The 18,203-nt window shown below is 47.4% G+C and overlaps 1 protein-coding gene across 8 annotated transcripts in view; it reads left to right on the top strand.

Moving 5' to 3' along the window:
• SLC4A4 (solute carrier family 4 member 4) overlaps positions 1 to 18,203 on the top strand; it is a 135,270-nt gene that overhangs the window by 102,123 nt on the left and 14,944 nt on the right. For all 8 annotated transcript variants that reach the window (XM_017836766.1, XM_017836762.1, XM_017836764.1 and 5 more), the window contains 7 exons: positions 5,194 to 5,351; positions 9,276 to 9,363; positions 10,094 to 10,248; positions 10,525 to 10,638; positions 11,356 to 11,530; positions 14,274 to 14,407; positions 16,743 to 17,014. In XM_017836766.1, coding sequence (XP_017692255.1) covers positions 5,194 to 5,351; positions 9,276 to 9,363; positions 10,094 to 10,248; positions 10,525 to 10,638; positions 11,356 to 11,530; positions 14,274 to 14,407; positions 16,743 to 17,014 — 1,096 coding nt within the window. The remainder of the gene's footprint in view (positions 1 to 5,193; positions 5,352 to 9,275; positions 9,364 to 10,093; positions 10,249 to 10,524; positions 10,639 to 11,355; positions 11,531 to 14,273; positions 14,408 to 16,742; positions 17,015 to 18,203) is intronic.

The following is an 18,203-nucleotide window of genomic DNA, read 5'->3' as shown; positions in this document are numbered from 1 at the left end:
CTCTTCCTGCTGAAGGATTACAAGGGTCCTGCAACACCCCAGGATGAGTGTTCACAGGGACTATGGGATAGAGCAGGAGCACTAAGGGGGCACATGTCCCTGCTACAGCAGCTGGTGGAACAGGGAAGGTGACTGTGCTGACAGGTAACATGGAAGAGCAGCTCCAAAGTGGAGTAATGAAGTTAAAATTGGCCTTTAGTACCGAGTCTCCATGGATCTGACCCCTTTCTTAGACTAGGGTAATGTTTGTGCTGTGGCGTACGGGCTGTCTTTGTCTGTGCTTCCGTCCTTTCCGAAGGCTGCCGGCTCTGAGGGGTAAGAGTGAGTTTATTCCAGCTCTTAGAAAACTGGTGGCTGAATGAGGTCTCTGTGCAAGTTTCAAAAAACCTTTTGTCTGGGTTCAAAAAGTGGGTTATTCTCAAAGCCCGGCTGTTTCTTTCGGAGAATCCCTTTTTTTGCCCGCGTCTTTCAGCATTCCCTAGTCCCATGGTGATTCTGAATGCAAATGAGAGTCCCTTTGGAAAATTATTTGGGTAAGACAGCATTGCTGGCCAGTTGAGAATGACTCCAGTCCTTCAACAATGACTGGTCACAACCATCTGTAGGTACAACCTTAAAGGGACACAGCAACATAATCAAGGTAGAAAAGTGAGGTCAGAGTAATTAAATATTTTAAAAATAAATAGATATTTGCATAAATAAATATACTTTCATGGAAAGAGAAGGGGGGCAGAGTGTTTTGCACTGACCTCAGTGTCATGCAGTGTTGTAGCCTCATCTGTACAGACTGGGTTTCTAAAATACCTGGTTTCCTTTAAATTCACATAGCCACACCTGGGGAAAGAGGAAGATTGTAAAACAGCTTTTTGTTGTTGGACAAACTGCTGGTTTATATTTTTAATCCCATTATAACTGGGGTTTTATAGCTAGACCAGCCCGAAGCTGGGGCTGAACATTGCAGCAGCTTCACAGCTCTCAGCAGTGCAGACAGGCCCCATTGCCCCTCCTGCTCCAGTGTCTCTGGCCATACAGATAATGGACTTCTTGTGGAGAACTGGGTATAAAAATAGACGTTTTGGTAACACTAATAGGGAAATCTGTTAATAAATCCAGTTCGGGAGCAGGCTCCAAAGTTTTTAACTTCCAATGTAGATAATGCCTGGCTGTTGGTCGTCAGAACCATTACTTGATAAGTGTCGAGTTCCAAAAAGCCTCTCAGTTAATTAGCCTGTGTCCTGCTGATGAACTTTGCACACTGGGAGCCATGTCCCCTATGCCTTGAGAAATCACCTTAGAGCTCAGTTTTTGTTGCTGACTGACTCAGACTCCTGCCTTGATAAAGTTTGTGGCATTGTGGTGATGCCTGGCAACTCCCTTGAGCAGAACTCAGCGTGCCGTACGGGGGGCACAGCAATAATCCATCATGTTTCCACAACAGGAGCTGGAAAGGGAACAGGTTTTCTTGCTTTGGCAGCAGAGTGACTGGCTTTTGTTATTCAGGCATCCCATCTGGGAACTGGACAGTTAGTGAGGCCATACAGGGAGGTGGGAGTCTGCTGGAGACACAGAATATTCCAATTTTTATTTACTCATGTGAATAAGAACTGCAGCCGGTGAGGTCAGTTTACAACAGTTGCTTGGAGCAGGACTGCCTTCCTACATCCTTAATGAATCCCTGGTTTTGCAGAGACAGAGGATTGTGTCCCCATGCTTTAAAGGAAGGAAGGCTTTGAGCTAACTTATCTGTACCTTTGGGAACTTTCCTGACTTCCTACATCCTTAATTTTCAGTTTTGCAACCTTTAATGCTATTTGGAATGGTGCAATTAACAGTATAGGTATTATGTAGCCAGAATATTCCTTTAATCTGTGGCTTCCCTGCTCCTTTCCTCTGGATATGTTGTAAGGTTCAGGTTTCACATGGGCTCGTGCCCCTTGGACAGTTGCCTGTCAGAGATCTGAGCTGTCAGAGAATCCTCCCAGACTCATCCCTCCTGCTGCTCTCCCAGCAGTGCCAGGCAGCTCTGCCTGGCTCAGAGGTGTTATTTATGAATACTGAATCAGGTAGTTTGCATCAGCCGACTCTCTCTGCCATGGGAATGATGGCTTGATCCTTTGGGATTGCAAAGAGGCTGGCTCAGCATCCCCAGCGTCCTGCAGGAGCCGGCAGGGCCCTGACTCAAACCCCTCCGATGAGAAAGAGCTTCAGTAGCGGCCCACGGACTTGGGGGTTGCTGTTTTGTCATGTCTTTGCTTTGGGCTTGTTTGGAGTTTTATAAGGATAATTAGGGAAGAGGAGCTGTATTCCCTTTCATTGTGTTTGTGTTGGCAGAGCACTGCTCCTGAGGTCGCAGCATGGAGAAGGGATTTGCCTCCATTTGTTTTATTTTAGGAGATGTTGGCTGCAGGTAATAGGTTGGGCATTCACAGCTGGAGAGACAAGTAGTGGCACTTTGGGACAATTTATTCTTCTCTTCTGTTTTCCAATTAATACATGAGCATCTAGGCTTCTTGCTCTCTCCTGGACTCCCAGCTCTCTGCTGCCAGATGCATCAGTGGTGTCGGTGCCGTGTCCATAAAACCAGGACTTCTCACGGCAGTAGAATTCCTGCAGCTCTTGAAGGTCAAGCTCTTGGATCAAGATTTTGTTTAACTCTGTATTCACAGAATCCCAGACTGGTTTGAGTTGGAAGGGACCTTAAAGCTCATCTTGTTCCGCAACCCTTCCGTGGGCAGGGACACATTCCATTATCCCAGGTTGCTCCAAGCCCCATCCAGCCTGGCCTTGGACACTTCCAAGAATGGGGCAGTCACAGCTCAGTAATTCAAAAACATTTAAAACTCTTTTTTTCAGCTTATGTGTGAAGCAAAGGGGTTGAAAGGAGTCCTCTGGTGCCGTGGTGCCAGCAAACCATAGGAGGCTGGGGAAGTTCCTACTGCTGTTCCCACTCCGGTCCCTCCTCCCGTGAGAAATCCTTTGGCTGTGCTCTATTAGAATGTCCTTGGCACCTCTGAGTGGCTGAACCACCAGGACTCTTCCAGTGCTCAACATGTAAAATGAAGGAACATGAAAGAAAATCTGTTTTCCCAGGGACCTGCTATTCCTGAGCTGATGCAACAGCATACAGAAAAGGAATGTATGTTGATATACGGGGAGTTTCCTGACACGGAATTATCTCCGCTTCCCAAGGGCTTGGAATTGGGACAAACCTGGCTCTGAATGAATGTGGTCAGTGAGAGGGAGGCACAAAACCCTCCCTATTTGTTGTGGTGTGGGCACTGTGTATTCAAAGCAGTGTTTCCATATCAACAGGGGATCTGTGCCAAAGCCAGCACTGCAGTTAAAAAAGAAATTGGCCTTGTTGAGAGAAACCTTCCTGCCTTTCCTGGGGACCAGTAGATGGGGAGGGAACTGGCAGGATCCCACTCTTGGGAATGCAGTCCAGTGATTGATAGTGGGAGCCATTCGCTGCTTTTCCTGTTTGAACATCTCCTCACCTCCACAGTTGCAAGCAGACATTCCCAATTTTGAGGTCTGTCAGCCTGGGTGACCTACTTTCACTCCATGGAGCTCCAATGGAAATTATTGTTTTCCAGTACAGATCACTACCACCTTTCTGGAGAGAAGGAAGAGTTTCCAGGAAGTTTAGTTAACTGGGATTTCCTTTACTTTGGCCATTTTTCGTGATGCAGAGAGCAGGGTTGCTTGCCTGGTTTCTCCCCATATCCACAGTGCACTGCTAAAGTATCCCTGGGTGATGGAGCAGCCTGGAAGGTCCCCCTTGAGGCAGGTGTTCATGGAATAAGTTATGGGAAAGACTATAAGCTATATGTGAGCAGATACAAAAAGCAGAGAGACAGAGGCAGGTTCAAATTCCTGGGGGAATTAACCTTCCTTAAGTGCTACTTAGGAGTGTGTACTTAGGAGCTGCTTTCATTTCCCATCGATCCAAAGTGATGATGATTGGAGTGTACATTTAAGGAAATTGGAATTTTCAGGTTGCTGTGCCTTTTTGCAACTGCAGTGCTGGGGACCTGCGGCCTTCAACACTAGTGGTCAGGTTGGAAGGATGCTTCATTTGGCAGAGTGCAGGGGAAGGTGAAGCTCCCTGCTCCCAGGTGCTGCTGAGGACTTAAATCTTTCCAAAGCTGCTTCGGAGAATGGTTCAAATGGATTTTAAGTGCTGACTGCACCCTTCCCATCACCTGTCTGATAAATGATTTAAGGAAGTGGTGAGTGGTGCTGTAAAACTCATTTGGAGCTAAAAACTCCCACTATAATAGCAGCTCTTTGAAATTAGTCATGGTAGTTTGCTGTGCTGGGAGAGGGGAGACTGAAGGGGCCAGAGCCTTTGGCATCGGGAGCTGGGCAGTCACAGGAGCGGAGACTCTTCAGGTCAGTTCTGGCTCAGAAAATCACCTGGGTTTGGGCCATGTGTTCAAACCAGGCCTGGTGTTGCCGAAGCATCCTTGTTCAGCAACGTGGCCAAGTGGATTTGCCACCTTTTCCCATTGTTTTTTTAATCACCACTATCCTCCCAAACACTGTCTATGAAAGAACTGGTAGCACTTTTCCAGGCTTCCTCCACAGAGCTCCTTGATGCTTATTTACTGTTTCCTCTGGTGGTGATCCTGACTGAAGCATGCAGGGGTAGGATGGTTCCAGCAGTTTCTTCCTGCTTAATCAATTGATGCCTTTTCCTGAGACTTTTTCCATTTTTCTCCTTCCTTGAGTTGCCTGGCGCAGCTCATTAGGGATTCATAGCCCAGTTCAGTCCCTGCCCCCTTAGTGTTCCTGGCAGTACATCCTCCCTCTCCATTCACCCTTCACCAGGCACACACAGAGCATCTCCAGAGGTCACCCAGGGAGAGAGGGCGGATTGGGAACCAGCTAAGGGCAGGGCTTTCAGAAGCCTCCAACTCCAAATTAGTTCTGCCACTACCGAATTTCAGACAAAGGCGTCTCGCAGAGGCTGATTTTTAGAACTCAGTGGCTGCTGCCGCAGCGTTCTCCCATTCCCTGCTGATGACATTTCTCCAGAGTTGGAATTAGCTGACCTTTGTCAGCCTGAGGATGCGCGTTGCGGAGTGCGCGCACTTAGAGTACAGAGGTGCAGAGAAGCAGTACAGAAGTACGAGAAGAACATGCCTAACACTGCTCAGTTTTCTTTTCCTTCCTCTTTCACTGCTGCAGCTGAAGAACAAATTCATGAAGAAGTTGCCCCGTGACGCTGAGGCCTCCAACGTGCTGGTGGGGGAGGTGGATTTCCTGGAGGGCCCCTTCATCGCCTTCGTGCGACTGCAGCAGGCCGTCATGCTGGGAGCGCTCACCGAGGTCCCCGTGCCCACCCGGTAAGGGAACCAGCCCCCAGGGACCTGCCTCTTAAAGTAAAAAACCTCTCACAGTAAAAACACCAGGCCAGAAGGAGGTCTTATCCACTGCTTTCCGTCCTGTGACATGGATACCGGTCAGGATTGGTGACGTAAAGTAACAAAACTCACTGATGCTGCTTCATAATTTTCAGGTCCTGAGTTTGGTTATAAGTAAAACATTACAGAAAGTTAGCAGCTCAGTAGTAAAGGGCACTATCAGTGTCACATTTAACACCTGGGGCTTTCTTCCTGCCCTTTCTGTACGCATCTCAGATTCCCTCTGCACATCTTTGCTGTACATATTGTTCCTCTTCAGCTCAGATCAGATGAAGGATTCAGTTCTGTCCCTGCTGGGGCAAAAATATATTCGGATAATCTGAGACATACAATTCTGTTGGGGCTGGTGGATTTGTAACACATAATGGCTGAGGGAAAAATGTCAGATAAATATTTTATTTATTGTGACTCGTGTTGCAAGTTGATCTGAGTCTCACAAACCGCATTGTATCTTGTGTTCTTAAATATTTGAAGTCACTGCTTGAATATGCCTGGCTGTCTGAGCTGCCCCTGTGTGAATTCATAGCAATATCACAGCCCTGGCACGGAATGGAAGTTACACGGCTCTTGGAATCTGTGCCTTGTTTCTGTGTACCAAACAAAGGGAAAAGAGGATCTAGCTTTGCCCTTTAATTGTAGTAGCAGTGTTTGTATGTCTTGGATTTTCATGAAGTGGTTTCTTACAGCCACGTCAACAACTGTTTGCACACGCTGGGTATTCAGGTAGGAGTGTGGGGACACAGAAGAGGCTTCATTTTGTAGTAGGTTACTCATTCCTCAGCATTCCTGGGCTCTGTGTGCTTCACTATTTCAACTCCCCAGTGCAATCCCACTGACTCTATTTTTTAAACACGCCTCCGAGTGCTTTTCCACAGACGTAAAATTAGGTATTGTTTGCTGTGGTGGTGGGAGCTGGGAAGTTGAATCCAGGATTGCTGGGCAGCCTCATGACTCAGTAGCGTTAATCAAGGCAATATGTCCTTCCATGCCAGCATTTTTCCCAGGAAATAGTATTATCCATTTGCTGTCCTCCAAAGCAAATGCTGGCCCTAATCAAAGCAGGGAGGCTCATTAGATGGCTTTCATGAGTGATGAAGAGCCATTTGCAATGGCTGCATCCTTCGAAATTCAATCAAGGAAATCCCCTCAGGGCCCGAGGAGCTGTGATGGAGCATCTCCTCCCATGCCCCGGTTCCTGCTGTGAACCTGCACTTAAAGCCCGCAGACTCCACAGGATGCTGCAACTGGAGCCTCTGGCATGCCCACCCCTCTCTCCCGTGGGGCTTCTCCTCTTATCTTGTTAAACTATCGATTTCCTGGTAAAGTTGTGGACACCACACCATCCAAGCTGGGTACTTTTTTCCTTCATGGTTTCTTGCAAAGCATTTTAAGTATTTCCTTTACTTAAAAGCAAATTTTTACTTAAAAGAAACCAGGAAGATCTCACAAACTCCCCGGAAAAATTACCTCCACCAGGTGTTTTCATACAGCCCTGGTAATAAAAATCAGGGAGATGCAATAGGAATTGAGATATCCCAGCCTTTCCTGAACTTTCTTTTTACTGGTCAGATTGATAAAAACCTTTTAAAACCTTTGGTTTTCTCGCGTCGGATTTAATCCCACGGCGCTCAGGACTCCTCGTTTGGAGAAGCCCTGAGCTTGCAGCATGGCTTGGGCATGGCTGCTGCCAAGACAGCACAAGAGAAGGAGCTCTGTGTTTTCCTCAGAGAAATGGGCAGTCCTGCGTTCAAGGCTGCTGGTTAATGGAATGATAATGGGGAAAACGAAGGGGAATGAGCAAGGAGGAGATGTTTGTGAAGATAAGCTGCACAGACTTGCACAGTCTGGTGTGCAGTGCTGGGAAAGGCCTGTGTCTGCAGGTCTCAGATGAAGTGAAGTAACTTGCCCAAAGGTCACCTGGGAAGCGTGTGGCAGATCCAACATCAGGTTCTCCTCCCAGGCCTCCTGACTGAAGCTTTTCACTGCAAAGGCACCTTTCCTCTAGGACTTGTCTGACATTACTTTGTTCGGGTGCCTTTAACCCTTATGGAGTTGCTGCTCTTGCTGCAGGCTGGAGGCATGGATGAGCAGGCTGGACTCGGACCTTGGTTTAGTTGCTCTTCCTCTTTTTTTTTCTTGTTTTGGGGACAAGGACGAGGGGATGGGACATGGGACGACCCTGTCTCCTGGACTGACCATAGCAGGGTGTCCACCCCCTAATCCAAAGTTACTGGGCTTGTACGTCCCATTGCTGAATTAGGACAAAGAATTTGGAAAATGCCACATACTGCTTGTTTTCCAAGAGTGTTTTAGTAGTGCAGGAGCATTCAGGTGCTGCTGCTCTGTCCTGGAAGAGATCCAGCTGATGGAATTATTGCAGAAGACTCTTATGAAAATGCCTGGTTCCCCCAGAGCACCGAGAGAATGCCAAGCAGCAACTCCTGAAGTTACGAACTCCTTTTTTAAAATTCATATATTTGGCTAAGTTGCATCCTGGAGTTTGGAAAGAGTTGGCTGAGGAACAGTTTGTCTTGAATGTTGTTTTATAATAACTGGTGAAACAGGGAAAGTTCCAGGAGGTGGGAGGAGAGCAGGGGACATAACCTGGGTGTGTGTGGCTTACTCACCTCCACGTGAACCTCAAGTAAAACACTTGAACGCCTCGCGAAGAACTCGAGTAAGAAGTGTTATGTAGTAATGCCAATCAGTATGTATTTATGGATCCTGTCCTATCACTTGCTGCCTTTTTTTTTTTATAGGACTCTAAATTTTTTAAATAGAAAATCTACTTGTTTGGATATAATACTTCTCATAAGCCATTTGACTTAGTACCTCACAATATTTTGATTTAGGGAGCTAAAATAATACTTAATCCAATGCTTGGAATGGGAGAGGTACTTCTGGTGAGGTTATTTCATCTGCGTGTTTGCACTGATAGAGGTTTCATATCATGGTGGTTTTCCAGCTCATCAGCAGTGACTTGGATGTAGTTGCTGTGCAGAGAGATTATGTAAGAAATTAAGTGTCCAAGGCCAAGTTGGATGGGGCTTGGAGCAACTTGAATTAGTGGAAGGTGTCAGGGGTTGGAACTAAATGGCATTTAGGTGATAAGAGAAATAGAAACTTTACTCACGGTATCCCAGAGTGCCCAAATAAGGAGCAATATCATCTTAGAGAAGTCCTAGAGAATTAGATAAGGGGTGTAACTCAAACAAACAGGATGTAAACTAAGCTCTGTGTACCCAAACAGGATAAAGAACAAACGTTACAGTTTTTGGTGAAACACAGTGATGCTGTGCCTGCTCAAGAACTGAGGTCCAGATGACAAAGAAGACCCAGAAGGACCAAAAAAGGACTTCCAGTAGGGATGTGACTATATAAAGCAAACTAATGAATATGCATTAAGAAAGAATATCTAATGAATATGTAAATGCTTTGTGTAGTAAAGGGTCCTGTCTGTCTGTCATTTGGCACGTTCGATTAGAGGAGCTGTCCTCCGAACGTCCAGCACCGAACAAAGAATGCCCTTTTTAACACCCTCAAATTGCTGTTAAGAAGTTTGTTTCTGCTGCTTTTCAGTATCATAGGGTCATTTCCAACCCAAACTATTCTGTGGTTCCATGAAACAAGTCCCTGTGGAGGTGGACAGGCTTTGTGTGTTGCACGGGATATGATGGGCCGCAGGGTGTAACCCCTGCTCCTGAGGTAGCTGGAGGCCGCTGGCAGCCTCTGCATCCCTAACAAGAACCACAACTTTTTGAAGTTGTAGTTCTGTCTAGATGTTGTATAAATAATAAGCAGTTTGTTTTGCCATCCTAAATGGGAACAATCTCTTGGTTTTGTCAGATTTCTCTTCATTCTGCTGGGACCGAAGGGCAAAGCAAAGTCCTACCATGAGATCGGCCGAGCCATCGCCACACTGATGTCAGATGAGGTAGGTGTCCTTGCATCTCCCATGGAAAAGGGGTTCTCCCAGGTAATGATATCCATTTCCCCAGACTGGTCGACATGAATGAGCATTCACGTAAAGCCGGAATATCCAGATGTCACCTCCTGATTCCATCTGTGGACATAATTATTGCCTCTGGCCTCATGGTTTTGTAAAAGCGTGACTAGGGGAGGTGTTTGTGCACCGTGTGTGTTTTCCTGCTGGCAGTCACTCTTGCAAACCAACTGTGAATTAATTGTTGAATTAATTCTGTCGTGGTCTGTACCCTGTGTCCCATTCCACCATCCCAGTATCCCACAGCCACGCTTCCGGTGGTGTCATTATTTCTATGTCACAGAGTTGAAAATGAACCTGGGTTTGATAGACTAAGTAGGCGGCTTTGTAAAAGTGTCTTCTCAAATTGAAACTCCTTCTGTAGAGGAAAACTCTTTTTTTTGGATGAATTGCTTTAGTAAAATTTTTAAAGGTTAGAAATGTATGTTTTGCTTAAAATTAGAAACATGCCTGCAAGAAAGAATCTCTGTCATTGTCCAGCTGAAGGAAGGGGCTTTTCTGAGGGTTGCACCTCCTCGTGCCAAATGTCTTGATACTTCTTCAGAGGTGTTTGAGAAGGAATTAAGTTGGTTTTGTAGAATATAACTAGGCAGCTGCCTCTGGAGTCTGGGCTACAGAAAATGCAAACCTATTCCATATGAAATCTCTCTTTTCCTTGCAGGTATTCCACGACATTGCCTATAAAGCCAAGGACCGGCAGGACCTGATTGCGGGCATCGATGAGTTTCTGGATGAAGTCATTGTGCTCCCCCCTGGGGAATGGGATCCAGCCATTAGGATAGAGCCTCCCAAGTCTCTCCCTTCTTCGGATAAGAGGTAATAGCAGGAGACAGTGTCCATGATGAAGGACAGTGGGCATCGGGTCTGAAAAGGTGATAGGAAGAGCCGGTGCTTTGGTTGCACCAGGGGTGTTTATTGAGTGACCTGCAGCTGTCTGTCCGTATTTAGAAAGTCCTGGAGGTATTTTCAGGTCTTCCTTAGTAGCTGGAGGGAGGATGTTCCTGCAGTTCTGTACCTTTTAAGGTGATATAGGCACATAACAATGTAGCTGTGTTCTGCTTGGTCCTTCTGACACGCCACGTTCTTGCCCAGGAAGAACATGTACTCGGGCGGGGAGAACCTGCAGATGAACGGGGACACCCCTCACGACGGAGGGCACGGCGGCGGGGGCCACGGGGACTGCGAGGAGCTGCAGCGCACGGGCAGGTGGGTCCAAGGGTTAAAAAGTCATTAAAAAGGACAGAGGGTGACATGTACCTGTCTGCCACCGGGTCAGAGCAGTCCTGGTGTTGGTGGGGAGCTGTGAGCAGGGGAACAAGAGGCTCAACAGAAACATGTTTCAAGCTGGCAGTGTGAGAGCCACGTGGAGTTTATAAGAGTTAAATGCTGTCTTGTCTGGCATTGTACAAAAAGGCATGTCTGCAAGTGAGTTCCCTTGTTCTCCAAGATTATTTCCTGTGTGTTTTTACGTCCAGTTCTTTTGCTGGTTAACAATTTGAAGCATTTTTCCATGTAGCAGATTGTTTGGCTCGCCCAGCCATGGTGTCTGCCATGTGGAGAAATTTAGTCAGGGATGTAGACCAGAGTTAATCTATTTTATTACATCAACTAATATAGTTGGAGAAAAAAAAAAACAACAGACAAGCTTCCTGAACTGCAAACTGTAGTGGTCTGTTTTAGCAAGGCTTGTGTTCCTGAAATTTGTCTCTTTCCAGCTGCATCGCATGTTCAAGATATTATCTATCTTTACAACATTATCTCTGATATTCCTGGACCACCACAGCTGCAGTAAGACTGTGTGTAATGTGGTGATCTCACTCCTTTGAGATAATACCTCACTGCTGGCAGTGTCTCTGATGGCTTATCATGGTGACTTTCACTGTAAAACATTTTTCATGAGTCTCCTCTTTCTTGTCCTTGCAGATTCTGTGGGGGCTTGATCAAAGACATAAAGAGAAAAGCACCGTTCTTCGCCAGCGACTTCTACGACGCTTTAAACATCCAGGCCCTCTCAGCCATCCTCTTTATCTACCTGGCCACTGTCACCAACGCCATCACTTTTGGGGGATTGCTTGGGGATGCTACGGAGAACATGCAGGTGAGCAAGAGCTTTCAGAACCAACAAACAGCATTTCGTTCTTACTGTCCAGCCAGAGGAGCGTTTGGGCACCCACAGAGCTGGAATTCTGGATACAATAAGGGAGTTGTCCTGTGTTTTTACTGCTTTCTCTGCTGTTGTTCCCTGTCCTTTGACAGATTGTACAGGAGTTACCTTAAATGGTGATTAAAAGCAGACCAGGAGGTGGAAAAGGTGTTTGCTCCTTCCCTAGAGAGAAGTTCCTCTGATCTGCTCTCAGTTGTACCATTTCAGTCCAAATAAGTTTGCTAAGTCTGATTCAGACTTTCCATGTCTGAATCCTCTGCCTGACTCCTACAATCCCTGGGCTTCTGTCTCTCTGGTGAAAAGAACATCCTAAAATTCATAGGAAAGCAAGTAAATCAAGAGATGTGACACAGGAGAGAACTGTAAGGTCTTTAGAAAGATGAATTTTGAAGTAGTGGGAGATCCTGAGAACCAGCTGGCATATCCATGGACAGGCTGGATCAGTGGACAAGGCAGGAGTTGGGGCTTCAAAGGATAGCTTGGGCTAGAAAGGGATTCTGCATTAACAATGCCATAGGGGCTTCATGTTAGTGGAATAATAGGAAAAATAGGAGGTTGTATTTAGACAGATTCAGTGCAGCCACATCAAATCTCCTAACAATAATTAAGATTGTAGTGACAGTGTCTAAACTACTAATTTAAGCAGGTTTAATTAAGTTAAACATAGAAAAGGAGGGTGTGTATCTGGAACTTTGCACTTGCCTGTGATGTGAATTACAGGCTAGAGTAAGATCCAGCAGCCTGTGGAGTACCAAACTTCCTTCTCCCCTGTGCTGACAGTTTGCCTTTTCTGAGACTCATGGAAGTCAGGAACGGAGGGGCCTCTGGGACCCATCAGTGAGCAGCACTGGGCTGTCACTGGGTAGCAGAGCAAAGCCTGTCTGCTCTGCTTCTGAATGAGGTACAGAGTCTTTAAATTAGGAGGAGAAAGGGGAAATGTTACCCGATTCCAAGTTTAGAATCGCTTTATTGTGAGTGGCCAAAAGCCTCTTCTGTTACCTTTGTATCCCATGAACGTGTATTATCAAGTAGCAAAAAAAGAAAAACGGTATTTTTGAGGCTACCACATCACAGTTCCTGTGTCTTGTTGGCTGCAAAGAGTGATGTGGCTGCTGCTGGGACAGGCCCTGAGCACGGCCTGTCCCTGCTGCCTGTCCTGGGAGCTGCTCCGGCTGGTGCTTCCTTAACAGCTCGCTCCAGAGTTCTGTGTTTCTGCGAAAGGACACTATTCTTAGCTTCAGACACGTGGAAGAATGTAGGGAAAAGAGATTCCAGATGCGCTGGCCGCAAGGGCCCTCTCCATGAGTAATGCCAGAGGAGCGGAGGGGATCGGCTGTGTGGATGCCGTTCCTCGCCCCGGGAGCAACCGGCTCATCCTCACAAGTCCCCCAGAGGCAACCAGCAAATATTATTTTCCTCAGTGTAAACACTGATTTGTGTCTTTCCAAGGAAGAAAGACACAAAACTGGACTTAAATTCTTCACAATACCCCCGATAAGTCAGGAAAACTGCAGCCCCATCCCTGCAGCGTATCATGGATGGAAGGAAGGATCTGCATGTGCTGTTAATTAACATGTGTGGCATTAATGAGGCTGCTGGCTCACACAGCTCCAGCCATGCAAATAAGCCTGGGGTTAAATCCACCCCGGGTTGTTGGGAACATGTTCCTGGAGAGGGTAATACTGATGGCTGCACGTCCTATTCGGTAGAAGATGATGCTCTTATTACTCCTTTAAAACTCAGTCAAGTGTAAATAGATTAAGAGTAAATGAGGTAAGATCAGCACGTTCTGCACACTCGGCCAGTAATCACATTTTATTGCCATTTATATTTCATCCACATTTTTCATTTTAAAAGTAGACATTGTCCAGCTACAGCTGGACATGAAAATCCAAGAATGCACCAAGTGTGCTGTTCTATCCTTCTCCAGCCAAGCTGCTTTGCCACGCGTGCCAAAGGTAATTGTAGAGCTCGTTAAGTATGGAATTTATGGCTTGCTGGTGACATCTGATGAAGTTGGGTCTTAACACGTGGCTGCTGGGTGAAACAACCTTGTTTGGTTTGTGTCTTACTTACTAAACCAGTGACTTGAAAGAGAGGCAGGTTGTTTATCTAGGAAATGTCTGCTCAGTTGAAGAGAGAAAATATCCCACGTCCGTTGTCCTGGGGGGTTTTGGTGCCATCCTGTAGCCACGCTCTGCTACAGCTGTTTGAGGAGTCACGCAGACGTGTCTCTTTACTGTCAAAGGCTTGGAAGATCATAGAATGATACAGTGGTTTGGGTTGGAAGGAGCCACAAAGGGGTCTGGTTCCGACCCCTCTGCCATGGGCAGGGACGCCTTCCACTAGACCAGGTTGCTCCGAGCCCCGTCCAACCTGCCCTTGAATGTTCCAGGAGTTCTGAAATCCTTTAAGTGGTCCTTGAAAACACTCTCCCCCCATTGTCAAATATAAGATACAATATATAGCGTTGATAACCTGTGGAACTCAGATATCCAAGGGGGGTTGGTGGTTATCCGGAGTAACTGTGGATTGTGTGGGACCAACACATCTCAGTGTGAGCTGCAGGAGAGGCAGAGGATGCTCCTCCCTTGCAGCCCACGGCCGGTCACCGGCAGAACTGCTCATTTCTAAAGGGTTCTGCAGCAGAAGTGACCCTTGTGCCGTGTGTCCGCAGGGCGTGTTGGAGAGCTTCCTGGGCACGGCCGTCACCGGCGCCATATTTTGCCTTTTGGCTGGTCAGCCCCTCACCATTCTGAGCAGCACAGGGCCCGTCCTGGTCTTTGAGCGGCTCCTCTTCAACTTCAGCAAGTGAGTACGTGGGGGGAGAGGGCGGGGGGGGGAGGAATGTCCCATGGTAATGAAATCCCAGCCAGAGAATGAGCTGCCTGGCAGTGGGGAAGGAGGGGATTTAGTGCACGAAATGAAACATGTCGTTGTTCCCTCTTGAGATCCAGTGCAATCACATCAGGGATTTTCCCGGCACGCATGTCCCAGGGCGCTGCCCGGTGTGTGGCTGCCTGTCTCCGTGAGGCCTCCTGGAAAGAAATCCTTGGCCAGTTCAGTCCTCCATGAGCGATTTGCTCTAGTTACAGTGTGCTGCTCCTCCCAGCCACTGCTTCCCTGGCTGCTCTGGATTTCCCATAGGAGCAAAGAAATCAATCCAGCTCTTCGCTAACGAAATCCTGCGGGTCTCAAGGTTACCAAAAATTTGACCTTAAATCTCTAATAGTTTGAAATAATCACTATCATTTGTGAAAGCAAAAGTGCCTGTGATAGAAACAGCCCCCAGAATTCCGCAGTGGAGCTTTCCTGCAGTAAAGGCTCTTGGATTTTTTCCATTTAACTGGTATAAAGAGGTTCTGCTCCCTCCCCTTTGTTGATAGCTGACACCCAGAGCCAAAGGGAGCCCATTTTGTTAGGCGTGGTCATTTACCAGTCCCACATCTGGGATACCAGGAAAATACACAGGAATCCCTAAGGGAATCAGTGGTGTCATGGATGATTTTATTCATAGGGCTGCTGATCCTTGGGCCTGTGTTCTGCGAGGAGATCATTTTAGGTTACTCAGAATACAACCCAAATCCCTTGCAGCCCATGTTTATGGCATTGCAGGTTGTGCAGGACTTGTGTTCCTGCACATAGGGGGAGGGATAGGGGCTAGGAAAAATAGATGGAAAATTAGATTATCCCAGAGAGGGAAACTGTAAGCTGCCAAAGGGTTGCGAGCTCCACAGTGGAACAAGAGGGGAGCACCTTTCTTTTCTTATTTTGGCTGGAATAAATGAATAGAGTCAGGAATGGGCATGCTGCACCTGTTGGCATGTGGCAGGCATGGCACAGCCCAGGTGCAGCACACAGCAGGAAAAAAGCAAGATGGAAAAGCACTTTGTACTGTTTTGGCAGGGAGAAGGTGGTTATTTTTAACCTGAGGAGGAGGTGGTGGTTATAAAAGCCATTGTCCTAACAACCTGCCGGAGCAGAAAGGCAGGAGTTTTCAAAGGGAGCCTTTCTCACAAGGAAATTGGAACCGAGGACTGTGATTTTTCTGTAATGCATTTGTGGTTGTTCCTATTCACAACGTGCTGTTCCCTCCTGGGAGCAAAATTAGAAAGACTTCCCATCTACTGACTCATTTGAAGTGTGACTCGTGTGTGTGTATATGGAGGGATTCCTAAAAGCACCTTGTGGACCCAGACATGTGCCTGGCTTTAGGTGCTCCATGGTGCCAGCATGGGGGGATCGATGCTACAGGACACAGTGCTTTTCCACCTGCTCTGTCAGCTTCAGACATGCTGCAGGAATTTGAGGGGTAAAAGCCAAACTAATATAGTTTGAAAGTCTTTGAAGTTCTTCAGTGGTGTGCAGCCAGGGTGTACCTGGGCTCCTGCCAGCCGCCTTCACGTGGATGGCAGCTCCTGCCCCCTCAGGCACAGACTCCGGATATTTCAAAGCTGTCACTGGGGTCTTTTGTTATTATTTTTTCTCCTTCTCTTTTTTTAAATCACTTTGTTTCTTACTTGCTCCTTACCCTCTCCCAGACCAGGGCTCCTTGGCTTCCAGGGCTGGGGCTGCCAGCCCCAGTACCTCCCACTCCCTTCCTTTCCCAGAACAGACAGTAACCTCCCTGGCAGGTCCTTATCTGCGCCAGTGTCCCCTTTTGGCACTTATTCACTCCTAAAAGCCCACCTTTGGACTCTGTGCCTGCATGGCACTGCAGCCTCGAGCAGCAAACACAGGGCCATCGTTCCCAGGAGGGAACAGTGCAGTTGGCTCCGTGGTTCTCCTCAGCCTGCCAGTCCTGGCACCAGGGTTTGTCACAGGATCACAGAACATCCCAAGTTGGAAGAGACCCGCAAGGATCAGCAAGTCCAACTCCCTGCTCCTGGCAGGACTACCTAAAACTAAACCATATGACTGAGAGCATTGTCCAGATGCTCCTTGACCTCTCTCAGGCTTGGTGCCATGACTGCTTCCCTGGGGAGCCTGTTCTGGTGCCTGACCACCCTCTGGGGGTAGAACCTTTTCTTTATGTCCTGTGTCAGCTTCCCCTGACGCAGCTTCATTGCACATAACATCTGCTTTGTACTTCCTGATCTTGTCTAACTCAATGTTTTCCATTCTTGCCACCCCTGTCTTGTTGCAGGGACAATGACTTTGACTACCTGGAGTTCCGCCTCTGGATCGGCCTCTGGTCAGCCTTCCAGTGTCTCGTTCTCGTGGCCACCGATGCCAGCTTCCTGGTCAAGTACTTCACCCGCTTCACTGAAGAAGGATTTTCCTCCCTGATCAGCTTCATCTTCATTTATGATGCTTTCAAGAAGATGATCAAGCTGGCGGATCATTATCCCATCAACTCCGAGTTCAAGGTGGACTATATCACACATTTCTCTTGTGCCTGTAAACCAGTAGATCCAGGTAAGAGAGTGTTTCATTACCTCTCCAGTTTGCAGGTAGCAGGTGGCATTTGCTCTCTTTTTCCTTTGTGCTGCAGCCCAGATAATAGGTAGATTATTCCTTCTCTATCGGCTGTCTTCAGATACCCTATCTTAGTTTTTTTTGGAACCTGAGGGGTGAATTTCACTGTATGTCCCAACTGGAATGTTTGTATAGCCAACCTTCCTGGGACTCCTCCTGTGAGCAGCATGACCAGTAGAGAAGCTTCTCTGCACCCTTGTCTCCTTGCATCCCTCTGGCTGTCAGTTCCAAACAGCATTCCTCTGAGAATTCCGTGAAGGGGCAGAAGTGGCGGCCGTGTCACCGCCATGGAGATCAGGTCACTCCTGTTTCAAGTGCTGGAGCTGGATTTATTCAAGGTGTTACCCAAACATGGGTGGTTCCCAGCTCCTGGTTGCATGGATGAGTGGGAAAGCACAAACAATTCCTTGCTAAGCAGAAGGGAAGTGTATCCAGAGGGCAGCCTATCTCCAGAGCATGGGCTGCATGGCAGATAGAGCCTGTATGTGTAGGTCTGGGTACTCAGCCGGGAACAAAGGGAAACAAAACCCAAATCCAAACAGAGGGAACGCTGGGACCATTAGGGAAGCAGGGACCACTCCTTGGATCCTACACACAATGAGGAGTGAGTAAGAAGCTTGGTCTGTGCTCAAAGTAAACTGCAGGTTACCTCAGCACACCTGTCCAACAGGAAAAGCTGCTGGCTGCTCCTCGCAGGTGTCAGGAGCCGGTTCCCTTGGAGCCGGGTGCCTGCCTTATTTATTAAACACAGGATCTTGGCGAGCACATGGATGCTGCTCTGGTGCTGCCTCCATTGGAATGGCACGGAGCCAGGACGGTGGGAATGGTCAGTGCCAAGTCTCCACTTCCCACTGAAACACCTGTGGCTCCCCAGACAGCAAAGGAAAAAAAAGTTTATTTATGCAAAACCTCAGTAAAACCGTGATGGCGGAGGTGGCGAGCCTGTTCGCAGCAAGGACTGCATTCCTAAATGAAATTTCAAATCCATGATTCCTAATGCTGCAAAAGCCAGAGGAAAATGTGTCACTGCCACAGGGAATGCTGCTCCTTCTTTCAAAGGAATTATCCCCATCCTGTTGATTTCAATTACTTGCCATCTTTTTGTTTCTTTTAATTCAAAAAATGTGTT

The sequence above is a fragment of the Lepidothrix coronata genome, unplaced genomic scaffold (assembly GCF_001604755.1).
Source record: "Lepidothrix coronata isolate B3197 unplaced genomic scaffold, Lepidothrix_coronata-1.0 Scaffold283, whole genome shotgun sequence".
Lineage (NCBI taxonomy): Eukaryota > Metazoa > Chordata > Aves > Passeriformes > Pipridae > Lepidothrix > Lepidothrix coronata.
Note: the sequence above shows the minus strand (reverse complement) of the source record. Positions and strands in the feature narration are given on the sequence as shown.